The sequence below is a fragment of the Astatotilapia calliptera genome, chromosome 14 (genome assembly GCF_900246225.1).
Source record: "Astatotilapia calliptera chromosome 14, fAstCal1.2, whole genome shotgun sequence".
Lineage (NCBI taxonomy): Eukaryota > Metazoa > Chordata > Actinopteri > Cichliformes > Cichlidae > Astatotilapia > Astatotilapia calliptera.
The window spans coordinates 32,753,283-32,771,646 of NC_039315.1; the positions used below are offsets into that span (position 1 = coordinate 32,753,283).

Consider the following 18,364-nt stretch of genomic DNA (forward strand, 5'->3'; position numbering starts at 1 on the left):
ACCTCCGGTACCCTGGTCTCAAAGCGGGCGAAGAAGATATTCAGCTCCTCTGCCAGCTCCAGGTCACCGTCCGCAGCTCCGAGATTGATCTTATAGTTGGTTAGGTGCTGGATGCCTTGCCACACCTGCCGGCTGGTATTACTCTTCAGATGGTCCTCAATCCTCCTCCTATAGTCCCCCTTTGCCTCTCTGATGCCTCTCTTCAGGTTGGATCGGGCTGTGGTGTAGTAATCCCTGTTCCCTGTTGACTGGCAAACATAGTGGAGGTGGACAGGTGTGTGGTCAACCAGCTGTTTTCAGCACACACCTCTGGTGTATTAATGTGCTTTATCCAGCAGAGTGCAGCAGCAGATTTCTATGTGAGTGTGTGTGTGTGTAATGGAAAGAATTCTGTATGCCCTTTGGCAGTGTCTGCACTCCTGATTCAGGAGTTTCGTACATGTGTACATCTGTAAAAATATATTTATGTTCCGGTCTGTCTGCGCTCTGCCTGTGTCTTTTTTATTGTGAGGTACGTATGGGACAAAACATTACACAGCACATGTGGTGAGTGATGTGGAAAACAACCAGGGGAAGGAAAAAAGAAAGAACCGATGGAGCAAAAGGAAAAATATAAAAGGGAATATGAGAAACAGGAAATTAAATGACAGAAATGGGAGGTCAGAGGAGAAAGAGAAAGCAAAATCTAAGGATGAAGTCAAATCACTCATGTCTGTCACTCCCACTCCACAGCTCCAACACTGTGGGAGAGGAACGTGCCGGGAAACTCAGAGAGGAAAGCAGCATAAAAATCCTGCCGACCTTAAATGACGATGTATAAATGATGAAAAACCAGAGGGATTATCAGCCCGCTTCTACCAACAAACATCTTTTTTTATTTTTTTTCACACTGTTCAATAAATACAAAATGTAAACAAGCTTCATATTCATAAACAACAAAGACAACGGGCATCATGAGATCTGACTGAAATTCAAAACAGGAAGAAGAATAACCAGAGCAGAGCAGAGAAGCGCTGAGATCGACTGGAGGTGTTTCAGACCTCTTGCTGTCGAGCAGCACTGATCCGTACGTGAGCGACAGCGGGTGGAACCACAACAATGAAAGCAGCAGACTGTGGCAGAGAGTTTTCAAACCCTGCCAACTTCACTGTCTTGTACATCTTGTATTGCTTATTATTTATATTCTTTACAGGTAAAAAAAAGGAAACACTTGCACGCGCACACATTCACACTGATTTAAGCTGTGCTTCACAAAGAAGCTCTGTCAGTCAAATACAACTAGCTCTCTCAATATTACCAACATTTAAAAGTCCAGCTGGATTTCTGAACACTGAACAGCGTTATCTGTTTACACCATTTGTCCATTTTTTGTTGAGCTGCTTCCAAAAAAATTACAATTAAAAATCCAACACATGATCAAGGCACGAAAATGAAGGCAGCATATAAGTAAATGCTGGTGGGTCGTCTCCGCAGTTTACATTCCTTCACTTATTGAGTCTTTTATTCCATTTTACAGGCCCGCTGTGTCCACTTTGCCTCGTTACAATCCTGAAGCTGATACAGGGTGGGTGTCAGGGGAGGGGAGGGAGGGAGGAAGGAAGACCTCAGAGAGCAGCTCTGGCTTTTTGTCCATCTTGGACGAATAAGGGAGGCTCAGGGATCAGTGGTGTCTCCAGGTTTGTCTTTTGTCTGGAGCCTTCATCACCATGTCATCTTCTTCTTTGTCATCTATAGATAAAAGCAAAATGTGCTGAGCACCCACGAAACAGGAAGTTGTGCTTTTACACTAACACTGTGCAGAAACAGCTTCCAAGTACAACGTTACCCAGCGAGAAGCAAATTCTTTCAGTGCAGATGTTTACATGTAATTAATAGCTATTTACACTCATCACAGATGTTTTATTACATATAAAGCGACCTTTCAAAAGGTCAAGAGAGTGTGCTTACCGAGACATTCGGGGCAGCAGGAGCCCTCTGTGCGGGTGATGTTGGAGCAAGTCAGTAGTGGACATTGTTTCCTCTGACACTTGGTCACACCATGCTGTGGAGAAAAAGGAAGGATTTGTGAAAATAAGCAACATGTGGCAGTAAAGGTTGTTTGTTTCCTCTGATAACATTAGATATACCTGCTGTATTTTCTAGCTGTAAACTCAACACTGAATAAATTCATTAATTGGGTCTCCTTTTTGATAATTTTTTCAGATTATCTGGCTTTTCAGCTACTAAGCACTATTTTCACTACCCACTCTAGCTAACAGAGTTAACTAACTCCATAAGCTAGAATGAGTACGTAGGATACAAAGTTTTTATTAGAGATCTTAACCGAAACCAGCTGTTGCCCACTGGAGCTGGAAATGAGGATGTTGAAAATAGTGAGAGTTGACCAAACAGATTAACCAATACAGCGAGCTGAGAGGTACTTTAAATACTGAACAGCAAAACTGGGGGATGACTCAACACACGCACACACACACGCACACACACGCACACGCACACACGCGCACACGCACGCACACACACGCACACACACGCACACACACGCACACACACACACGCACACACACGCACACGCACACACACACACACACACACACACACACACACACACACACACACACACACACACACACACACATTCACATTACTGGCTTCAGTTCCTTATCAGATCTTGTATTCGGTTATCTTGAATACATTTAGTCTGAACTCTCTGGAAACTATGATTCATTTCCTTAGTTATATAATGAAAATATCATCTATCATCCATTAAGTATCAGAAAAACCATTAATAATATAAAAGTAACATTTTGGTAAAGTAAGAGAATTTCCTCGTGTCATATTTACTTACATCACACCAGCAGTTGATGCACTTCATCTCCCCAAAGAGTGGCACCCAGGGATGCCAGCTGTCGCTGTTGTGGTAGTAGTTCTTGCCAAATTTGCAGTATCTGGGGCTGTCTGCTTGCATCATGTCACTGTGCTCCAGGGCTGCAGTGGTCCTCTCCTCCTGGGGGCACACCTTGCAGCAGTCGGTGGGGTGACGTCTCACTGGGTGACTGCAGGTCAGCATTGGACATGTCACCTTCTCACAGTGAACCTCTCCTGTAGATCCCTATGGATAAAACACAGCCAACAGCAGGAGGTCAGCAGCAATTTTTAACTTCAGCAGCTGACTTATTGCTTTTTCCACATAAATAGTTTGGACATATCCCAAGAAAGAACTGATGAGAAATGTATTAAGGCTTCACTTTCTTTGGACTCTAATACAAAACAAATGACCCATTAAGAGCCAGAAAGTAAAGCCAGCCAGATGTGAGGGGATTTATTGATATGTATTTACCTTGCAACTGCACACGGCACATTTAATGTAGCCAAAAGGAGGAACAAAGGGGTGCCATGTGGTCCCAGGGGCATGCATCTTCTGGTCTCCTTCGAAGTAACAACCTGACAGAGAGAAAGGGTTACTGAGGACAGTCAGTAAGAAAATCCCTGAAGGAAAAAAATGCAGCACCGAGACATGCAGAAATAAAGGCAAAATAAAAATGAAAGAAGACCTGTTACACGTTTTATTTTTTACATATGCTGTTATGGTAGTTTATCTTTTACACGCGTGTACGTACAAGAGCCTTTAAATGATCATTTTGGTCTGATTTTTGGTTTAGTAAGAGCAGATATCCTCAATATGATCTTAATGTGATCATCTCTGGCACATAGCTCTGGCAAAAACTGCAGAATCCCCACCCACCTGTTGCTCTAATCTCTTTTATGAGGGGCAGCCAATCAGAAAAAAAGCTGACTGAAAAAAAGAGGAGGAACAGAGCTAAAATGACTTTCACTCAGCAAATAATCTGAGGAGCTTTGTCAAGGCCCAGTATTCTTTCAACTCACGCAGAAGTACTGAAGTAAAGATTAAGAAAAAATTATAGGAGATGGAAACGAGCAAAAAAAAGGTCCCTTTTAAAGAATGAGAAAGAAAGAAGAGCTGAGTTATAGACAGAAGAAGTGGTCCCTACCTTCAGGATGTTCATCAACCCTCTCTGGAACTTTCACGTCTTTGAGCTCCTTCGTCTCTGTACAGGAAAAAGGAAATGGAGGAATTAGTTTGAAGCTTTATGATTGCTGTAGGAATAAAATAGATCCACAAAAAGCAGTATGAAACCTGATGCTGAACTAAAAACGGGCTAACTCACCATCACAGATGGGGCAGCATTTGCCCTCCGGTTTAATGGTTCTGGAGCAGGTCAACGCCGGGCAGATGACTGGATCACAGATCACTGTTCGCTTCTACAGAAAAAAGCCCACAAAGATTTGACACGGACGTGAATTTTACATGACCTGCTTTTTAAATGTTTTAACATTCTATTAAAATGATTCATTTAAACATCAAAAAAACATTTTTTTGTGTTTCTGGTGTTAACCTGGCAGATGCAGGAGAAACACTTGTCATAGTTGGGCGTCCAGCTGGAACCATGAGGGTAGTGCTGGTTCTCAAAGAAGCAGGTATGGGGGTCTTTTTTTAGCTCCTCGGGGTCCTTTGACAGAAAGTCTTCCAACTCCTCCTCCTCCTCCTCCTCTGCCTCGCTCCTGGTCCCAAACTCGCAGTTGTTTGGCACGTGGACCTGGTGAGAGGGAATGTGTGAGGAAAAGAAAGGAAGCGACAGATGGACATGAAGGCCATGAAAGAAAAAGAAGAAGGGGGAGGGGGAGAAATAACAAGAAAGATGGAAAAAAAAAGAAAACAGGAGAAAGCAAGGTTAGAGCAAGAGTGATGTTGGACACAGCTGACTAAAAACCGGTGTCAAGTCATCTATAGTTAATTGTTCTTAAATGGAGCATTTTTGTGCTCCTGAGCAGATGGCTGTTTATGTGTTGGACCTGTTTCCTATTAAAACAGCTGGATACTTCTGTTCCAAGTGTGTGAGAGAGATCACTCTTCTTAGTTCAACTGTTAAACAACATATTGTTCAACAACTACACCTGCAATGCTGCAGCTAGCTTTGCAAGCAGCTGTGGGCTATGGCTGTGAAAGTGTGTTGTTTTGTGTAGGCTAGTAGGCACTAAGTGGGCAATCACGCAACCTCACAAATACAAGGCTTCTTTAGATTGCTAAAAGAAGCTCCCGTTTGCACACATCCAAAATTACACTTCTAAATGTGAAAATCTTAGTGGTTCATCTTTTATATATGACCTGAGATTGAAGTGCCTGTTTTAAAAAAATCCAAAATAAAAACAAACCACAAATTGAGCACGCCAAAGTTGTACATACCTGTCCTCGTATTTCTCCTCTCGGGTTGAGCTTGGTGCTGACCTGGATGAAGGCTGTTCCCTGGTCCAGATGTTTCAGTAATTCAACACTGATGTCCTTTAACACTCCCTGAGCCTTGAGGAGACCAAAAGACAAAAACATTGAGTGGCCTTCTTTACTCCAAATACACTGATGTGCGTAAGGACACATTTATTGTGTACACTGATGTACCTTTGAGCCATAGAAGCCAGTGAGCAGCCTCATGTGGGTGCTATCATCTAGCTCTCCGATCTCAGCCAGTCCGTGGAGGCGGGCGTTCACCGTCAGGTCGTCAGTTTGGCTGAGGCCTGCAACAAGTATCTCATAATGCAGGTGGCAGTATTTGTCCACTGACACCCAGGCGTGGCCAGAAGCACCTGTTCTTACTGGTGGGGACACAAAGTGGCCAGCTAGAGGGGTGGGCAACTCTGGAAGAAGAAGAAGGAAGCAGTTCAGAATATTTGCATGCATATTGGCATGGTTTTTTACATTAATTTCACAACCTTAATCAATGTATACCATGTCTAGGTGCCTCTAGGCCACTATAAGGGAGGGCCTTGATCTGCCCCCGCAGCTCCCCCTCCTGGCTGTGTGCTGTTGCGACATTGATGAAGAGCTCATTCTGCAGCAGCATGTGCATGTGTCGGGCCTCCAGGCGGCTCCAGCTTCCTATCGCCTGCCCCGTGGCCTTGCTGAACTCTGGCGTTAAATCGCACAGGATGGAGCGCTTGTTTCTCCTACGTGGCTTCAACTCGATGGTGAGGCTGACAACATCGCTGGTGAGCCCTGTGACCTGAACCTGAAGAAGAGGAGAGAGAAAGGTTGAAGTCTAATCACTGTCAGTGTTGCCTGTTTTATTCTAAGGGTGAGGGTTACTGCTGATCTCTCTGTGTTTATGCTTTCCATGTATACATGGAAACATACAGGGTGGGGAGGCCCCAGAACAGAGTCACACTAAACCACATGGAAATAATAATCCTATTTTGACTAAAGTACCTTGACAGAAATGCAGCTGGACCTCTTGCAACACTCAAATAAAATTTGAGTCAAATCCAGTCAAAATATGTATTGCAAGACACATTTGTGAACAACAACAACCCTGCAAAAGTGAGCAGACTCATACCTGGTACTGCAGCGTTCCATTATCATGGAGGTTGAAGATAGCAGATCCCACACCTCCCGTCTTCCCTGGGATCAATGCATCACTGCTGGACATCACACTCTGAATAGCTGAGCCAGAGAAAGACAGATTCATATCAAAAGTCCACTTCAGAGCACATTCCTGCTCACACTACTTATCTAAAATCTGTCACATTCAAGTTTTCTGAGAATAAAAAATATTACAGCCACATACCCATGATTTTATCCATTTACTGAAAAAGAGTCATTGAGAGGGCAGATTAAATTGGACAACTAGTCAGGAGGCGTGTCTGCTTGTGTGGCACTCAGGCCAAATACATATATGTTAGCACACGTGCACACACACACACACATGCATACAATAACCCACCCAAGATTTAAGCTTCAAAATGAGGTAACCTTGGCTGAATGCAGAAGGCTTAAAAGAGTGGGCTGAGAGGACAGAAGGGAATGAGTAAGAGAGAAGAGTGCTGAGAAAAACGTCTGAAAATGACACAGACAGAAAGAAGCCAGAGAAGAGGAAAGATGCCAAAGAGGACAGCAGATGATGGGATAGAGAAATGAAGGGAGAGAGAGTGGGAATGAGAGTGGGAAAAAGTGAGAAGGAGGGGGGGATTGGGTTTGAATTCTTCAGACATAATATCAAGCTGTTAATCACAGGACTGGAACACTGGCAGGGAAACCCACGTCCTGCAGACTGTGACCTTGGCAGTGCAACTGTGTGAGTGACTATGTGAGTGTAAATATGTTACAAACCAGCATCTTCATACATATGTGTCTGTGTATTACAATAAATGTTTCACGCTAATGTGAAATGTCCAAATATGCATTGCACTGAAAGACTGTGTGCATGCTTTAACTGTTTCAGACGATTAAGCTGTCCACAACATTCCTCCAGCCATTCCCCGTGCGCACACGCACACACACACACACACACACACACACACGCACACACACACATGCAAACAGTCTTGGTGGGCCACCAAGTCAAACAGAAGGTCTGTAAACATGGTTTTCCCCCAGCGATAAGACTTGAAAGAACCCAGACAGAAAAAAAGTATTTATAGAGGTGAATGACAAAAACAGTCCACAGATGGACGAGCAGCAAACCAACAAACATGTTCTCAGCAGCCTCATTGTCTGGTGCCTTAACACTGCTGGTGACATGTAGGCGAGGATGGACCGATTGCAGTAAATACTTACTATCACAAGATTTTCTGCCTGTGATGAAACCTGAGATTTGCCTGGGATCCTGACCCTCGGCGGCCACAGCGATCTCTAGCTGACCGCGAGATAACCAGAACAACTCACGACTCTTCAGATCTGTCAGCACCTCTGCAAAGTCCGGATCCTGCACACATTGAAAAGTACGAAAAGTTAAATGTGGATAAATATAAAACCATTTTCCTCTTAAAACAAATGCCTTTTCAAATGCTAGCAATAAAAATGTCACATTATGCCTTTTTGGATGTTGTTGACAGGATGTTGGTTCAACACTGGCATGTTACCAGAGTAACGAAACCTCAACTTATTTAAACCAGTTTCCAGCTAAAATAAAAAAAGTTTCTTCATTTTGGGACAATTAAAATGTGATCTGCAGCACAGAGAGCAAAAACAAAAGCCGAAAGACAGTGAAATTGGCTTAAGATAAAATAAATAGGGCAGTCAGAAAGGAATCACGAAGTCAGAACGCATCAAGGGCACAAATGGCTTTCTTACAGAAAGAACACAGATTTAAAATTGCCCCCACTCATACATGCACACTTAAAACTTGAGGCAAAAAATATGGCTTGAATTGCCTTAAAAAGTTTCATACTGAGAGAAATTAGATTTAATGCAGGCTGACCGGTCTCCAAGAAGACGTTGAAAAATGTTGGATTAATAGGACAGATGCACACGAGTGTTGGAGAAATGTTACTTTTATGACCTGTGGGGCCGCAGTTCAATATAAATACACATGTACCATAAATCCACACAGCGAGGGGCTAAAACAGAGTGGGAATGGCGGGGGGTGGGGGGGGTGAATGGACACAATTATGAGAGAGGAGGAAATGTGTTGTACAAATAAAGCCAATTATCTTCATCATCATTGCCCAGCTAGAAATAGTGTATGATATGTAATTCATAGTTAAAGTGTGTGTTTTGCGTGTATTTTTCATGGACAGTCTCTCAGAGAAAGAGAGGTGCATCGGCCCTTCACGCAATTCCTGGCAGAATTAAAAACAGGCCCGCCTTTCATCACTCCTCCTCCTCCTCCCTCCATCCATCTCAGCCCCGCAGACCACTAACCACTGACATGTGTGAGGAGTGTGTACGCAGTGCATCCTCTTTACCTCCCTCCTACCCTCCCCTCTTTTCGTCTCCCAGACGTCTCACATCTGTCTCATGCAAAACTACTTGCTAACTTTCTCCCCTCTAGTTTCCTCTCCATCCAGTTTTTTTTTTAGTCTTGTCTTTTCTGTGATCAGAGCAGCGGCAGTGGCAACATAACTAGGATGTGGTGACAAAACCACATCCATCTCTGAGAGAAGGAGGCGTGGGATGTTCTGTGTCCTAAGTTTTTTAGTGAAAACAACACTGCTCCTCCCCCAGTCACCTTTTAACTTTTAGTCTGTCTCAGATATAAATACATCTATTTTACTTTACCCAAAGTGCCCACTTATTTTACTTGGTGATGGATTGAAGAACATCTATGGCTCTTTTTGAGTACAAAATATAATACCTGTCAACATTTTTCAAAATCTGGCATTTTATTCAGTTCTTTTTCATTTAATTTTCAGCATAATACCCAAATATTTTGTGAAACTGTGACATTAAACTAAAAATTTCCCCTCAATATGCACAGTAACTACCTGTCACTTACGGATGGATGCATTATTTAAAAATAACATTTTTAAATAATTTCCCAGAAGAAACATGAAGAAGAAGTGAGTCTTAAAAAGGAGTGTTGCGAGGTGTGAAATGGTGGCTACACCAAGCTGGGTACTCACATGAGACGTGATGTTGGCTCGGATCTCTCTCAGGATGTGCTGCCGGCACAACAGTTGGACTCGGATGGGCACCAAAATGGGGTCTGAGAAGAGACAGAGTTGTCTCAGTGTCACTCTTTTACATTCCTTGACTTTCATATTAATGCATCTACATTTATAGAAAGATTTCAAGTGAACTTTCTCCTTTCTCTCACCTCTATCTCTGTGTTGGATGAGGCCCTGCAGGATGAGGATGAAATGGAGGTTGTTCTCAGTGTCACTCAGCGTCAACATAGCAATGCCTCCCATGGCTGAATTCTCTTCCTCTGACGTCAGTATTGAACTGAATGTCTCTGTATGTAACACATGTGCACATTAGATCTGCATTCTCTTACAGGACTTGTAAACAAAGCCGGCACATTTTAGCTACATTAATCCACGCGAAGCCTTTTAAGATTACATGAAAATATACACGGCTCTGCTGCTTTGTAAATATTGGGCTTCTTGTGTACTGTGACACAAAGACAAAGGCGTACACATGTCTCAAAAAAAAATGAGCCATTAGAGAGCTACAGCATCCCACATGGATACACACCAGCAAACAGTGCTCTGTGTTTGATGATCCTTCCCTCCACTTCGTCTCGTTGGCCTGTGGACGTGGACATACTGATGTGCATCTGCTCAGACTGCAGCTGTCGCAGTAGAGGCTCAGCCACGTTCTTCCATACTCCACAGATCTACACACACAGAAGCAGGTAGGTGCTTAAAAGATGGAAATCATTTTATACTTCTTCAGGATAGCATGCATGTGGCAAAAACACATATCAGACACCACAGGCACATCTGTTGAATACATCCAACCATTGTATTCTCAATCCTGGGCTGCAAAGCTTCAACATAAAACCTCTCCCTGAGAGCAGAGGGAAGAAATGTGGCGTTGTGCCTGTGCCTCATAACTCAAGAGTTCAGTGGTAATCTCCATTTTAATTAGCGATGTTCTCTGTCCCCCTGCTAAGCAGTGATGTAACATGTGAAAAATCCTCTCTTTCCCCAAAGTTTTGCTTAAGCAAAACCCCCTTCCTTTTCTCATGCCAGAGTGTTTTCTCTAAGGTCCTCTGGCGCTTGACGCTGCCATTTATCTAAAAATAATAACAGGCCCAATTTCTGGGACCTGCATTTAGGGGGCTCCTGCCTCACTGAGCAGGCAGTTCAGGTCTGAAATGGAAAGTGGAGATGTGTGTGTTTTGATGGGAAATGATGCTTAGTGACAAGAGTCAGACCTCGAGGAGCATATGGACATGCATGCACATTTAATACTGTGACATCAACATATCAGTTTACTGATTTATCTGGATAATGCTAGCCTGCTATTAACCTTAAAAACCTGAACGGCCACGTGTTGATGCTAACCGCAATCAGGCTGACTCTGTCATGTTTAAGAATGGGCAATGGAACAGAGAAGAAGTGTCACCGCATGTGTATTTGGCTGTCAGCGAGTGTGTTTATTGTTTATTATTGCAGAGTGAGTTATGAGTGAAGAAGTGGCAGGGTGAGTGCTCATTACACCGGTGCTTAGTTTCCCTTTCTGTCCAGGAGCACTCACGCACATGTAACAGGATGTGAGGAGATGATTTTCTATTCTTACCATGTCGGAGTCTCCCTTGGGGACTCTGTACTCGAAAGCAGGGGTCCCATCTGAGTCCAGGAAGACAATCTTAGTGGGATGGCCCATTCTGGAAAGCCAGAGGGAAATGTAAGCGAAATGCAGGCAGAAAAGTTGACAAACTTTTAATTTATTGAAAATAAATCTTTTTTTTTCACCAATTCCAGTTTTATATTCTATTATACTGACTGCTACTCAAAAAACAAAGTTTGTTTTTACAAAAAATAAAAATATATTAACACAGGAGGTTTGTTTGGAATAAGCTGGAAAGGCGCTGGAATAGTTAGCAACAGGCACTGATATTAGCGTACCTGATCTTTAAAAAAAAAAGAACAGAACGACATCTGAAGAGAAGCAAAGAGTCTCACCTCTGGTATGTGATGGAAAAGGTCAGGCTGCTTCTGGTCAGAGTAAAGCGAGCTCTGGCAACTCCACTGGAGCTGGGCAGCCACGAGTCCTTCAGTCCTGTCAGCACTGCTACAAAGTCTGCACCACAACAGAATGTTTCATGAGCTGTAGTGTTTTATTCAGGCTCTGTGTCATGTGTGTTCAGGACAATTCTGTCTATTTGTAAGCAGGTGCTCCATATGTACCTGTGCGGCTCTCCCCAGGCCCCACGTCCTCAGAGCTCAGGTAGGATCTATCATTGTATGACTTGTGGAGTTCTTCCTCTCGCTCTTTGCTCTTTCGGGGGAAATATTCAAAGGAGTTCAGCACAGAGTCAATCTGTTTTTTACCACCTATAAAATAAAATAAAAACACTGAAAGTCACTAAAAGAATCTGTAAATTACTGTCAAATAGTGTATAAGCAAATAGACAGTTTCCCAAACTACTGTATTGAAATGTACACTGGCTATACACTGCAAATGTAAGTAATGACCTTGTGTAATTTCAATGATAATATAAGCATGTAAATTTGAAAAAAGTTTAAATGAAGAATGAAGGTAGAATTAAGTTATCTGTACTCTTTGCCTGCATTTATTTCATTTGTACTTTTTCTCACGGGAATAAGTTCAGTTAGGTTATGTTTAGTCTTCTTGTGGATGTGTAATGTGGTTTCCACTGTTTGTGTGGCTAAGAACACTCTAAAGGGTTAGCCAATAACACATGAATAGGACACATGCATGGGAAGAAAAATAAGATGTTTGTCTTTTAACACATAATATAAATCCTGTGTATAATAAGAGTGCAAAAGTTTAAAAAAAAGTTAAATCAAGTTTTTTTTAATTTGATATACTATAATTGGTATATTCTTTTGGAGGCAATGAGTCTGCATATTTTTAAGTAAAGTCAACGTGTCAAAATCGGACAGTGTGTGACTTATCCCACTTCAGTAAATACAAAAGTAAGAAAATGATGTAAATAAACATGTGGTGTAACTCAACTAAATACGAATAAGAAACATTAACTTAAGGCGTTTATTTTGACTTGTGAAATACTTCAGGATGATAAGTCATATGAACTGCACACAGCACGCCAGAGTAAAAGAGCTCTTATTTGAGCCACAAGTTCTTGCATAAGTGAAGCCAAGTCATCAAACTCTGGAAAAAACCCCAACTGCTATTAACTACTTTTATGGTACTGAGATTTCTTTCAGCATCTGCCTTTGAAACAGTGTCAGTACCTGGCAAGATAAACAGCATAAAGACAAACATTTGAAAACACATTGTGCCAAAGTCTGGTTCACACATGACAATAAAACACTGGCTGCTGTGTTTTAAGAATGGATGGAGTGCGAAGCATGTGGATAAAGGGATCGGACAGTGACAAATCTAGGCTGATCATGGCAGGTAGAAATTCCAGAAGAATGAGCAGAGACGGGAGGAAATAAATGAGGCAGAAGACGTCAGACGCCACTTATTTCTTGTTTCTCAGCACGAGGTTGTCTCTTGCAGCAGAGGAGTTTAAGGAGAATTGGGAGCGACACTGGCATGCGATCCTAACAATGACCTGCTGTTTCACACAAACTCTCCTGATGCTATGTGTGGCCTTCGCTGCTTTGCACACACACACACACAGACAAAAAGTGACACATAAAGCCCTGCTCATTCAGCCAAATACAGCCTCTCTGATATGTTCTTTGAGAAAGCAATCCACACACTGCCTCTTACTCACTCAAACGCTATTTCATCAAGGCTTTTTTTCCCTGAGGAACTCAACTGGACTGTCTGCTGTGTGATTCACACACACACACACACACACACACACACACACACACACACACACACACACACACACACACACACACACACACACCACCTAAAACTCATCTCCAATCTCATAATTCCACTGCTCTACTGGGCACGCTGAAGCCCTTCTGGGCAGCATCACTCTCACTTCTCCCCAGTTGGTAATACTACATGCTCAGGTGCTCACACACACACTTATACACCCACCATTTTCCAACACTTACATAAATATACCAGGTGCAAGGTTGCCAAAGCTAAGACAAACACACTCAACCTTTTCCTTAAAGCTTGACCACAACAGACACGCACACACATATATAAACACACAGTGTCTCCACAGTGTTTTACCTTTACTTTCCATTCCATTACCACACATGCCATGGAGAAAAACACCCATGGAGAATAACACTGCAGCATGAAGGCCCACCCTTTGTGTGTGTGCGTGCGTGTGTGACCATGTGTAAAGCAGCTCTGACTCCCTAATAGGGTGAGACTGTGTGCGCAGCAGTGTGCAGACAAGGTAAGTGACTATGTGAGAATGAGGCTAAATAGGTGGGTGGTGCTTTCAGCTGAGACTGGTTAGAGAAAATGTCCATTTGATGCGGCTGAATGGAAAATCAATTGACTCGCTCATTGTATTCAGCAGCTGTTCTGACGGCGAACAAGCTTACCCAAGGAGGGAAGAAAAACAACAACAACCAAGGAAAAGTTATAGAGAGGAAGAAGAAAAAGAAAGAAATAGAAGTTGAACGGAATAAACAAAAAGAAAGTTGAAAAAATTGCTCTTGTGACAAAAGGGGGGAAACAACTGCTCTCTCCACATACAGTTTGTTTACTGAATTAAGAATGTTCATGCTTGTTTATTCAGCTGCCTGTTTTTCGTGTGTTTAGGACTACTAGAATGGCTTGACATCTACAAAAGCTGAGAGCAGCATTTGAGCTGAGAGGATGATTACCTTGAAGACAGGTTTTGCAGCAGTGACCCGCCAGCTGGACGGGATTGTCGCAGTCCAGGGCCGGACAGTCCTGTTTTATGTTTTTGCAGTTTACCTTTCCCGACACCTTACCACGGCGACTCTTTTGCTGCCAGAGAAAAATAAAAACAAACACACACACATTAGTCAGCTCACCTGGAGTTACAGCTTACTGCAGGGGAAAAAAGTCAAACACAACATGTGGAGTGAGATCACACTAAGCCAAAACTTACAGGTTCACAGTGGCACTGGACACAGTGCATGATGCCAAAGGGCTCCCCCAGGTCTGGGTGCCACTTGTCCTCCAAGGAATAAAAGCGACCTCCAAATGAGCATCCTGCAATGCAAACGGTGTTGATTACACACAGCAAAAATTAGGCGATTACAACCTCATTTCTTTGGCTCTTTCCAAAATAAAGAACTTGATTAGAAAAGCAAAACGATATGCTTAAAAAAATGTTTTTCTTTTTGAGATATGCCAAAATTAATTAGGGAACACAACAACAACAAAAAAACTTTAAAAAAAAAAACATTTTAAAAGATAAGCTGGACTTTCTGATATTTAGAGTTTTCCTACTATGTTCTGTTATAAGTGGTGGAACCTCATATTAAACATGGGCAATGTTTTCAAGGCCGAGCATAAGGCAAATAAGGATTATATTGAACGGAATATCATGCAAAGCTATTCTAGTAAGTTCTAGTAATAAAAAATTAAAACATTTAAAAATAAAAAACACACAACTTAAAAAATAAGGATAATACTCCACTTTAATAGCAAGAAAAAGACTAACTCATTTTTATGACAAACCACAGATACCAGACCACGTGCCCATTTGCATACTTAAAAACAAATAAATCCCACACATGAGCTCACTGCCCAGACTTGCTGGAAGCTACCAAAACTCCCTGGATGCCTCAAATTTTGGAACTCGAGCTTTGCATCCTGTCTGACCTAAATGATCCAGAGAGAAGTTCCACTCAAACTTTTATCAGAGATTCCCAGATTCCCCAGAAACACACACACGTCTTAATTAATTCAGTGGGCATATTATAAAGATTATACAGTATACTGAACTTCTAGTGAAAAGGATTTTTACAGTACATGATGAGTTCAGTCTACTTTGAAATGAAAGTGAACAATGGGCTGCAACTCTTCCCATATTTTGCCCAAAGTGGATGCGATGGAACTCCAACACTCTTGCAGAACATGTGAGCCTTTCACTTTAAACCCAGTGTGCTGGAGCAGAGCTACGGCTATAAAATACACATCCATGTCCTAATATGTAGGGACGGGGCTGTATATTGATGTTACAGGGGATAAAAATAGCTTTCAGTGTTGTTATTACTAGGCTGCACTCATAATTAAGTGTTTGTCACGCCGAGTTACCGCAGGAGTATTATAATTATTTTTGGTTAGGGTGACTGTATGTGGTGTGTGCACGCACAAACTTGATGTTACCCTGGCCAGCTTCACTCGAGCTGATGGCTCTCCCCCGCTCACGGCTACCAAGCTGGTTCGCATTATTCTTTCATTAAAGTTACTGCACACTTTAAACAGTCCAGTCGAGTTAAAGGGAGAGCCAAACAGAGAGCCTCGCCACTCCGCGCTGCGCTCAAATAGAGGAGGAGGCTCCGAGGAGCCAGCGGTTGTAATGGAAAGTCGATTGATTTGAGTTTCCAACATGAAATTACACGTTATAAGGGGGTGGTTAACGTGGAGTTCCCGCTGCTCTGTGCTCCAGAGTAGTTACCTTATAAAAACCGCGGCGAGCTTATGTACGAAGGGGCTTTCACATATGAATCAAAAGACATCGACTGCGGTTATGACTCACATGTTTGCCGCTGGTTTACACATGAAGCAACCTGGAACCGGGAGAGGAAACTAGAAAAAAACGACTGTGTACTACTGCAGCGGAAAAAGCTAACTTTTAAATGTCGAGATTTAACGGTCTTTAAATGTTAGCTAGCTCCGCTATCGGCGCTGCTGTCGCGTGCACAGCTAGAGGGGTGAACTGGGGTCATAACCCCACACCCACGAAACAACTCACGGAAAAATAGACATTTTAACAGTAAGTAATTTTATATCAAATTATGCACATTTTTAAAATACATTCTTCATATAAAAAAAGAAATAATTAATAACAAAAGTTTTAAAACAAACAAAACTTTTAAATTGTTAATTAGCTGCTGCTCAGTGCTGCCCCCTGGGTCACAAACTGTTTACACAGCAGGGGTTAGCTGATTTGGAAGCCTGAAACTGATGCTAACAAATGCAGCTTAGGTAGCCAACTTCTTCAGAGGCTTTCAAAGCGTGCGGCCATTTTTATAGCTATTGCTGGTATAAAAAAAACCCAAAACGAGTATACTCCAGCTGCCAGCTCAATTCTGCAACACCGCTTTTCTTACGTGGCTTTTCTTACGTTTCCAAAAACAACATACCTGATGTTCCTTTGAAGGGCAGCGGTTCTCTCTCGGGCTGGATGGGCAGAGAGGGAGGCTTGAGCCGTGAGGCCGCTCCTCCGTGCAGCCACCACGCGCAGCTCAGCGCGCAAAGCAAGGAGTGGAGTGCGCAGGGAAGCAGCATCACAAACCTCCGCAAAGGACTCCCTTCAAAAACTTCCGAGAAACCGGCTCCTTTAAACCGGGAATTACAGTAATGAGAGGGAATAAAACGTTTCCTCCTTATAACAAAACGTCCTTTGTCGTTAGATGTGAACGTCCGCTGTTGAGAATCATCCGAGTTTCGGCCAGACAAAAAGTTTTCCGTGAGCAGGGCAGTACTTGCACCGTCTTTCCTCGGTACCAGCGGTCTCTTCGCAGCCTTGTCTCGTTTGATTTTATAGGCTGCTTCCCTGACAGCTCCAAACAGCCGGGAGGAGGAGGAAGGGGGAAGATGAAGGGTGGGCCGGGTGATGGGTGAGGGGGTGGATGATGGACAGGGCAATCGACACCCCTATCAACTCAATACGCTGTCGAAACGACTGGGCAGTTACAGCAGTGTGTTTCAACACACATATCTGAGACGAGGTGACGGCATAAATATCTTTCCTGTCATTGAATTAGCTTGGTAAATATTTTTTTTCTGGTTGTTGTTAAAATAAAATAGCTTCTCTGCAACACCCCCTCCTATTTTTTTCATGTTGCATGTTTGATGTTGAGGTTATAAAGGACCGTGGGTGCTTTTAATAAAGTTTAATACGCTGCTGCTTCGATATTAAATGTGCCAGGTATAATTGTTTTTTGTGTGCCAATCCCGTGCGTGGGAGTTATGCTGCTCTCTTGATTTAGTTCTTGTGTAATTGAATCAGTATTGGTGTTATTTAGCGGTGATTACCTATTTATCTGTCCGTTTCCCCAACTTTAATCATTTGGCCTTTGCGCACATTAAAGCGCTGTGCCGTAAGATAAAGTCTAATCTGCTCACCGCGATGAGCGGCACGCTTTCAGCCATCTGACGCCCACGGACATGAGCCACGAGCTCTGGGGAGAAAGTGGGAATCTCCAGCTCATGTACAGTAAGGAATGTGTAAGTGTCCGCTGTTTTCTGTTCCCTTATTTTTTCAAGTGCGTTTGGCGCTGAGACCTAAGTGACTTAACAGAAACAAATGAAAATAGTTGGAATACCTCATGGCAAATTTCTCCTGGCCCTTCTGCAGACCTCTGTGTCCCTCTCCCGCGCAGTTTCCCTTTGGCTTGTCTCGAAGCCATGCCTGCTTGAACGATTCCACTTAAAATCACATGTATTTTAAAATAAAATGTATTCATTTGTGGATGTGTTGGGGGCTATTTAACATAAAGTCTTTAAAAAAATTCACCACGTCAACAACAAGTGAATTTTATTAGGGACTATTTAGCCCTGGGAAATATCTCCATCAAACACAAGTAGCGGTTTACAGTCCAGTTCCTCACTGTGGTCCCTACAGAGGGGAGCCCAAAACAAACTGGTCAGGTTTACATTACAATAGTGCTGCTTTGGTTTATACCACAGGGTTCAGGAAAGGTCAGGCTTTGTCAGAATGTTACCAAGCTTTCTGTGTTCACAGTTCACCTGGTAGTTTGTGTCTCATTTTGCTCTTCTTTCCTATCAAATCCACACACCCCACTGATGCACAGCAGCATTGTGCACTCCGCTGTATATTATGTACCC

The 18,364-nt window shown here is 42.8% G+C and overlaps 1 protein-coding gene across 3 annotated transcripts; it reads right to left on the minus strand.

Moving 5' to 3' along the window:
- Positions 1 to 864: 864 nt before the first annotated feature.
- chrd (chordin) lies at positions 865 to 17,068 on the minus strand. Of its 3 annotated transcripts, none has more exons than XM_026193455.1 (21): positions 16,657 to 17,068; positions 14,451 to 14,554; positions 14,200 to 14,326; positions 11,647 to 11,793; positions 11,422 to 11,539; positions 11,036 to 11,123; positions 9,986 to 10,127; positions 9,606 to 9,743; positions 9,412 to 9,494; positions 7,625 to 7,772; positions 6,405 to 6,511; positions 5,801 to 6,080; positions 5,474 to 5,709; positions 5,264 to 5,377; positions 4,416 to 4,616; positions 4,188 to 4,281; positions 4,011 to 4,067; positions 3,338 to 3,441; positions 2,846 to 3,109; positions 1,948 to 2,041; positions 865 to 1,728 (listed from the first exon to the last, which is right to left on the minus strand). In XM_026193455.1, exons 1-21 carry the CDS (start codon positions 16,799 to 16,801, stop codon positions 1,661 to 1,663), a joined length of 2,859 nt encoding a protein of 952 aa, XP_026049240.1. In that variant the 5' UTR covers positions 16,802 to 17,068; the 3' UTR covers positions 865 to 1,660. The 3 variants fall into 3 exon arrangements, with proteins under 3 accessions (XP_026049240.1, XP_026049239.1, XP_026049241.1); XM_026193454.1 differs by having other exon boundaries at positions 6,405 to 6,517; XM_026193456.1 differs by lacking the exon at positions 16,657 to 17,068 and adding an exon at positions 16,050 to 16,236 and having other exon boundaries at positions 6,405 to 6,517.
- Positions 17,069 to 18,364: the final 1,296 nt, after the last annotated feature.

Excerpts from the sequence above, each read along its gene's own strand:
- chrd (XM_026193454.1), bottom strand. The coding sequence starts at position 16,801 with ATGCTGCTTCCCTGCGCACTCCACTCCTTGCTTTGCGCGCTGAGCTGC. Across the intron at positions 11,794-14,199 it reads CTGCAAAACCTGTCTTCAAG|GTGGTAAAAAACAGATTGAC; the intron begins GTAATCATCCTC and ends TTTATTTTATAG. Across the intron at positions 2,042-2,845 it reads GCATCAACTGCTGGTGTGAT|CATGGTGTGACCAAGTGTCA; the intron begins GTAAGTAAATAT and ends TTTTCTCCACAG.